The sequence below is a fragment of the Galleria mellonella genome, unplaced genomic scaffold (assembly GCF_026898425.1).
Source record: "Galleria mellonella isolate WM207_F2 unplaced genomic scaffold, CSIRO_AGI_GalMel_v1 utg132, whole genome shotgun sequence".
NCBI lineage: Eukaryota > Metazoa > Arthropoda > Insecta > Lepidoptera > Pyralidae > Galleria > Galleria mellonella.
The window spans coordinates 1,301,486-1,309,619 of NW_026441989.1; the positions used below are offsets into that span (position 1 = coordinate 1,301,486).

General features: G+C 34.4%; 2 protein-coding genes across 2 annotated transcripts in view; both read right to left on the minus strand.

The window, feature by feature from the left end:
- LOC113518071 (exosome RNA helicase MTR4) overlaps positions 1–5,108 on the minus strand; it is a 26,551-nt gene extending 21,443 nt beyond the window's left edge. Inside the window, exon 1 of the mRNA XM_052901600.1 lies at positions 5,098–5,108. The gene's annotated coding sequence lies outside the window, so the exon portion shown is untranslated. The remainder of the gene's footprint in view (positions 1–5,097) is intronic.
- LOC113518532 (exosome RNA helicase MTR4) overlaps positions 1–7,681 on the minus strand; it is an 11,946-nt gene extending 4,265 nt beyond the window's left edge. The window contains exons 1-12 of the mRNA XM_052901598.1: positions 7,464–7,681; positions 7,121–7,249; positions 6,372–6,614; positions 5,992–6,166; positions 5,637–5,748; positions 5,162–5,364; positions 3,764–4,004; positions 3,052–3,242; positions 2,424–2,525; positions 1,282–1,455; positions 913–1,015; positions 59–231 (exon numbers count right to left, since the gene is read on the minus strand). Of these exons, the coding sequence (XP_052757558.1) occupies positions 59–231; positions 913–1,015; positions 1,282–1,455; positions 2,424–2,525; positions 3,052–3,242; positions 3,764–4,004; positions 5,162–5,364; positions 5,637–5,748; positions 5,992–6,166; positions 6,372–6,614; positions 7,121–7,249; positions 7,464–7,561 (1,944 nt within the window). The 5' untranslated portion in view covers positions 7,562–7,681. The remainder of the gene's footprint in view (positions 1–58; positions 232–912; positions 1,016–1,281; positions 1,456–2,423; positions 2,526–3,051; positions 3,243–3,763; positions 4,005–5,161; positions 5,365–5,636; positions 5,749–5,991; positions 6,167–6,371; positions 6,615–7,120; positions 7,250–7,463) is intronic.
- Positions 7,682–8,134: the final 453 nt, after the last annotated feature.

The following is an 8,134-nucleotide window of genomic DNA, read 5'->3' on the forward strand; positions in this document are numbered from 1 at the left end:
CATTCCATTTAATACAACAGGTATTATTTCTATTTACTGTTAACTATTATGTAACTACCTTAACCAGTCGTCCTGGCTGCAGGAAAGGTTTCAAATACTCAGGCCGAGTAATGAACGACCGGAACTGCGCGCCGAGTAGATCAAGCTGTGACCTGATGCTGCAGTAGGCTGCTATCGAGTGCTCTTGGTCTACCGTCAACGCTTTGTACTCCTTTTCCTTAGTTTTCACCTCTTTAAAACGACAACAATAATTTTTAATAAGTACACCAAAACTATCAAATCTTTGAAATACAACCAGGCGAGGGAGGGAGGATTATTAGTAATGCAGATTACCAGTCCCATAGTAAGTTTATATATCCTGTCAGATCGACTTACACGTGGTCCCTCCTGACGTCCATCGTGCTGAATTCTAAACTTTTCATTCTCACCTATTATTCCTCACTGGTGCTCCGCCAGCGTGTACCGTTAGCGCAGGCAGGGGTACATCCATCATCATCATCCTATCAGCCACTGTCCACTGCTGAACATAAGGGAGAGTTGTTGCTACATTTGGCAGACCTATTCACAACTCCAGTTAGGCTTCAGAGATGTTTTAAGAGGGACGCTGCAGCCAATCCATCGCCCTCCCTTAGTCACCTCTTACGACACCCACGGGAACGCAAGGGGTGGCCTATTCTACGCCGGGACCACACGGCGTTCATTCCCTTATCTTCCATTAAAAAAATTATGGAGAGATTAAAAAAATATACAAATATATAAAACCTAGATCATATAAATTCACTTGCAAGAAAGCAATATATTTTTGCAATGGGGAAGTTATTAGTCTATAAACAATTTATATTAATAAGGTTCTTATACAAAAACTTTAATATTTAGCTTCATAATAAACAGTCACATATATTTTGGACTTACTGTCTATCAGATCAGGAATTGCAGCTTGATTTTGAAACTGGAAGAAACTTCTTTCCAGCATGTACTCTGGGTTGATTTCTTCCACTCGTAACAGATTCAGGACCTAGGGAATATTTTGTTAACAAAATAAAGGAAATCAATGTGAAACCTTTATTTAAATAAAATGTATGTTTAATACACATTTAAAAAGGTATTTAAAATAGTATAAAAAAAGTGAAAAAATATACAAATTCGTTTATGAGGTCGAATATGTTTTTTAGCACATACATAGTGGATGAAGCCATGAAAATTACTTATTTGGTCTCTGTGTTTTATTTATTTATTTATTTTGTTACATTTATTCACTACGAACACGATACACCCACTCACCATGTTATATGTAAGGTGAAAGGCAGAATTGATGGGGTCCGCCTTGCCTTGGACCATGTCTTTGACGACAGTGGGTGTCACCTTCTGGTCGATCATCAGGATCACAATACCCTTATCGTCAAGACCTCGCCGGCCGGCGCGACCTGACATTTGGATATACTCGCCTGACGATAGCTGCAAATATTCTCTTGCTACAATATTGTTATATTAACACATATATTTATTAAATTCCTACTATTCTATTTTATTATATTATGTTTATAAGGAGGAAGGAGTTGGTGTCGTGTCGTGTCGTATCAAGAGGTGAAGAGACTCGCTGAAAATCGTAGTGAGTGGCAGGAGCTCCACCGACAAGAGCGCAGCTCTTAAATGGATAGATAGATAGATAAATATTTATATACAAGTGTAAGTTTGTAGAGTCAGAAATGAATTATTTAGATTTATTTCATTAGTTTAAGAATTATTTACCATTATGAACGCCCTTTGACGACATATTCGAATATTAAACAAGTCATCCCTAAAGTCACTTATACGATTTAAGCCCAGGTATATAATGAAATATCGATCTTTTTTTTACGCAACTTACAATGGCAAACAAGCTGACGATCAACCGAACGAAAGTGGTAACCGTCGCCTATAGACACGAGCAGTACCGTGGACATAATAGAGTATACTGTTTCACCCACGATACCCCCATGAGTTACCAATCCTGAGAACTCAGGTGTTATTCCACTATATCCTGTAAATTCACTGCCATATCCCACCCTTCAAACCGAAACACAGCTATGTAAACACAACTGTTTCACGGTAGAAACACGAATGGAACAGAGGTGCCCAAGCAAACAACTTTAAAATCTATAACTGAACGATAAATGACTGATAACAATCATTTAGTTACAGATCAATTTATTATTACACATATATGCTTTTTTTACATACATTTTTTTTTTTTACAATGAAGAACAAAAAAACCAATTTATATGTACAATAATAAAACAATAACTGTAGTATTGCAAAAAAAAAAAAATCCGAAACAATTTGATTGTAATGACAAAATGATCCTACATTCTTTAATCAAATAAATTGATACAATAATATCATACAATCATAATACACATATAGAATGTAAAGTAGCAACTTACGAATCTGAAGTCCTTCCCATCAAATTTTTGGCATGATGTGAAAACGACTGTTCTAGCTGGCATATTCAACCCCATAGCAAATGTTTCTGTAGCGAACAGTGCCTGTAAACAACACACATATATAATAAATATTATACCTATATAATAAAAAAACTGAACATGGTATTTTGTACAGAGTAGTATATTTATTACCCTTGCCCTCAGTCTAGCGTGTAATAGCCCTGTTTTATTACCTGATAGAAAGCAATAGCGTCGCCTATTGACATGAGCAGCATCGCGAATGTGAATAGGCGACTGTTACAGAACACACTGTGATGCTCACGGTACCATCGTGCGTTGCTGTTCCTAAACTACTGTAACACTTATTCCTTCGTACTCTGTAATTTAACTGTCATATCCCACCCTTTAAATCAAAACATAGTCCCGCATGCAGAGCTTCTTAACGGCAGAAAATCGAGTGGAAGAGAGGTACCCAAGTGGATTACTTTCGTACATAGTCTCCCTCGAGTAATATTTTAATTTCATCAAAAGTTTTTTCTATTCCAAGTAATTTGTTGTTAAGGCTTCAATACGCCAGGATAACTGAGCCATCGAGATGTAATAACACTAACAATGAATGAATTATTACCTTAATAAGTCCCAATCCGAACAATATCTCGATAGTTTCTTTGAGTATGGGCAGCAAGCCGCCGTGGTGGATGCCGATACCGCGTCGTAACAGCGGGATCACATTCTCTACTTGTGGCAACTTGCGGTCCTCCTCAGACAGCACGTCCATAGCGTTGTTGAACACTTCGTCCACTAACTTCTTCTCTTCGACTATATATAATAAAAAAATATTGTTACAAGTTAATGCAAAGGAAGAATAAAAACTGCATGCACTCTAGTAAAAAATTACACAACGATATTTCTCAAAATAGGCAATCTCACCTTGTGTAAAGCAGTAGTACACTCAATTTATTACTGGTTTGGTACAACGGCACATCTAGTTTCAAATTTGCGTGCTAATTTGATTAGAGGTTCCTATAAAACTCATAAAGAATCAGAGATTTAATATTTTCTTTTTGAAATTAAATAAGTTTGGGAACCTATGTTATACTGTAACAGTTCTTAGTTATATAAGTAGGCAGCGACATTCAGCGGATTTTCGAAAAGTCCCGGTACATATGATAAACTAAAACCGGGTTGAAGCAATTCGTGTTGGAACCTAGTTTCGCCTCCCGAACGCCACCAAACGGCATAGTGACCGCGCAGGGAGCACCTAGAGTGAGCGTGGCACGAATTAGACAACGACGGACAGGATTGTCCGCGTAAGATGCGTAAGATAACCCTAAACTTACTTGTATTAAAGTCCAACTTGGCCATCTGCATAGCATATGCTTCACAGTCTTTCTTACTGAAACTGAATATAATCACTGGGGCAAAGTTCCGTTCCATAATCATCTTAACTATATTGAAGATGTTTGTCTGATTGCCCCCGCGTGGGCCGCCTCGTCGCCCACGCTGGTCTCCTTTACCTGCATCACCAGCATTACTGAGGACGGCCATCGCTGTATTAAAGTTGTCTTCTTTAAATTGACCCTAGAATGTAATGCTTACATTAATTTTCTTTGATCCCCTTTTATATTATTCAGGGTGGAAAGGACAGATTGTCCAAAACGAACACAGCTGATTTAGATGCATGATCTAAATCAGATGGCAGATTATTTTCTTACTGAAAATGCACCACAGCCATATAATTAATGTTTCTTAGTTTTGATGCCCCGCAATATATCTGAAATTTTATGACGTACTGTGTGCTCCACGCGATGCGGGATATCTACGCCACGTGAGCAAAGGCGCATCTCCGTAGGTAGTTTTCGTACGCTTGTGGCGTTGACCTTACACAGGTGATTCCTCGCGTCGCAATGGGACTTTAATACGAATATGTATTACATTTCTGTTTCTTGGTATTTCATAGTATTTCACTATAAAATATTATTATTCCCTTATATTATGACATAATATTAATAAATTCATAATTTTAAATGAAAAATACAAAAAAAATTGAAATTTTCAAGTAAAAATTTCCATTGATTTTCAGTTCAAAATAATGATGTTCACTGTTTCAGTTTTTGCCAACCTGTCCCATACACCCTGTATATCCCTTTAGTTATTCTTTCATACATTCTTTTTATAACTAAACCAAAACAAAATTCTAAATTTATATCTTATTATAATAAAATTGTAACTGGACGATATACATATAGGGGAGATATTTAAAATAAAAAAATGATAGAAGAGATTTTAATAGTAGCAATAGAAGTCAAAACAATAATTTCGATAATTTACGTCTATATATCTGTTTGTATGTTTGTTCTGGCATCACGCAAAAACAAAATTAAATGTGATTTGTATACTGCACTAATTATCCCTGAAGGTCTAACTTAAAAATTTATGTATTTATTTTTTATATGCCACCTAGAAGTGGTTGTGGTAGAACTTGGTATTTCGTAAACGTAAATGTGAACACGAGTACGAAGCAGTGGCAAAAAACTAATATTTATATAATAATGAACCATCTTAAAAACTAAGATATAGCCCTGCAAAACAATTTGGGACTTCAATCATGACGAAATTAATGTGAGATCAAATTCTATGGATTACAATAAGTATTACCATATAGATAAAAAAAATAAAAGTGAAGCAAAAACCTTCTTTTTGGAGTCTCTTAATAATTTAACAGATATAATAATCACCTTTTCATCCACAACAAGGTGGATACCATCACCACCTGCTGGGAAGATGTAGTGCTGCAGTGGCGTTGGTCGGTACTCTGTATACACGACGTGGCATGGTTGTGAATGTAGACGACACACCCACTCGGCAAACTGCCTTGCATTGGGTATGGTTGCAGAGAGGAACACATAATGTACATTGTCTGGTAGCAGAATTAATGTTTCTGTGGAAAAATAAGTTTAGAGTAAATAACCATACAAAACTTGTATTATACTACTAAAAACGTGCAAAAATTTGTAAAAATTTTCACAAGTTCTCAATTCCACTACTTCTCTATATATTTGTAATATGTATTTGTACTGAAGAAAATATAATTCATATATATTCCCAATCTTATCTTGAATAAGATTTGGAATACATAACAACATACATTTTAATATTCAAACATTCATGTTTATAATTAAGTAGGATAATAAAATACGAAAAATGACTTACCTTCCCAAACAACTCCTCTCTCTTTGTCTCTCATATAGTGAATTTCGTCAAAAATAACCCATCCCACCTCACGCATTATCTCTGATCCTCTGTACAACATGTTCCTTAGAATCTTGAATGTTGCAAATGTAAAAAAAAACATTATTAAAACAGTTATGATTTTGGAAGTATTGTTTTAATTTACTAATTTCTAAATTAAAAATTATATTAGAGGAAGTAATATATAAATGCCATCACTGTTAGATGGAAAGAGGAAGCTCCAAAACACATAATGTTTATGAGATATGAGGTGTGGATGATCCCTATATGATCAAAGTACTTTTACAAAATAGTGAGTGAATATACATAATCTCACCTCAGTGGTCATAATAAGACAAGAAGCTGAAGGATTAATGGTTACATCTCCAGTGATGAGTCCTACATCATGGAATTCTTCTGAGAACTCTCTGTATTTCTGATTGGAAAGTGCCTTAATTGGAGTTGTGTATATCACTCTTTGCTTGTTCTTCAGTGAAAGTGCAATTGCATACCTGCAAGGTTAATTTCAAAATAACAAACTATTACTTTAAAATACTAATAATAAACTAATATATATTTTCTGGACTTAACATGATTAAATTTATTATTTAAAGTGCTTTTTATTTGAAATTACAATTTTGTTTGAAATAATTGCATGTTTCAAAAATAAATTTAAATCTCTAAAAGTATGCAAGTTTTCAATGAAACAGTACTTACTCCGCAACCACAGTTTTACCAGCTGAAGTATGAGCAGAAACTAATACAGATTGCAAATTGTCTATGCATAATATGGCTTCCTTCTGAAATGGATCCAATATGAAACTATACTGCTTGGCAGGTTCAGATGTAAGGGGTGTAAGTGGTGCATATTCATGGTTGGGAGGTATAGCCACTTCATGTGTACAGCCTTCATGTGTCTCTAAAGTGTGTATAACTATACGGGAACTGAGTAGTTCTAAGCTAAAACAATGTGTAAAATATATTATCACATAAAACTGATTAAAATTTTACTATTATAAATACAAAAGTTTATAAGGATGAATAGATATTTTTACTCTTTCATGCAAACACAATGAATGGATTTTATTAAAATTTGATTGAAAGAATACAAAGATGATATGATCTAAATTTACATTTCATTTCAGTGTCATTCCATTTAAACATATAAAAAGTATATTTACAATCATTTAAGATATCATTTTACAAAAGCATTAAATACAATCAAACTGAACTAAGACACACATACAAACATATACAATTGAACCTCCACTTTTTTCACTAATAAAAATTATTTCTATATATTTTGTAAATGTTATCATTTTGTCTTTTGCTATTTCAATACACATAAACCTATGATCCTAGCCTAAAATCTTGGCAGTAGAAGACATCTCAATTAGAACAGTAGTGGTATTAATTATCAACAAAAAATTCTTAAATTAATTATTAAAAGAATAATAATATTTTACTTAATGTCGCTAGTCAGCTCCGATTCATCCTCCTCATGTTTGGGTTTTTTTGCCTGAGATGTATCTGCATACTCCACTTCTTCGTGTGGCCGTTTATTTGTTGACGATGGGGAGTCATGAGTTAAATCTCTAGAATTTATAAAATGAATTAAATAACCTGTCAACCACTACCAATATATAACTAGTAAACTAGTAAATACTAAGTTATGAATACTCGTATATTATAAAGATATAAAAATAATGTTCACAAGCATCATATAATTCAGTGTATTCAATAGATTGGCCATACAATAATATTTCGTTGCTAAAAAACAAAACACGTTAAGGTTATATGATATCTTACGATTTGTCCTTGGAGTAGTTAATATTCGGAAAGTGAACAGGAGCTTCATTCTGTACTGGCTCTTCAAAACATTCAAATAAACTATTAATATCAGTCATTTTCTAAAATATTTTCACCATGAAAAGATAAAAAAAAATATAATTAAATATAGAAAAACATTTTCTTTTTTATAATTCTGCTAAAGCATAGAGTAAATAATCACTATAAATTTGCTACAAATCTACTAATTCTACGCCACAGATTAGTGAGACTATGGCAATTTTTTTTTTATATGTACCATAAAGGTGGCAAACAAGTTGTATGACCGATTATATGCCGGTCTGATGTTAAACGGTTACTATAGCCTATCGACGCCTGCAACAATATGGGTTACCAGTCCTGAAGAAACCTTCTTTTACATTTTTTTAAGAACCCCATACTATAGTCTCTAGGAGAAATCTCGCCAGGGAATTGGGAGAAGGGATTATTAGTAATAAGGAGGTTAGTCAACATACTCTATCAGGTCGACCTCCATGCAGTTCCCCCCGTATGGTTAATGGAATCTTTCGTAACTAATTTATCGTTGAATTCGTCACGATGGGCTAACTCTCTTGCCTTTTCATCCGCACTAATCATTCCTGACTGGTGCCCTTCCAGTGAACACCGATAGTGCGGCCGGGTTAACCATTCCA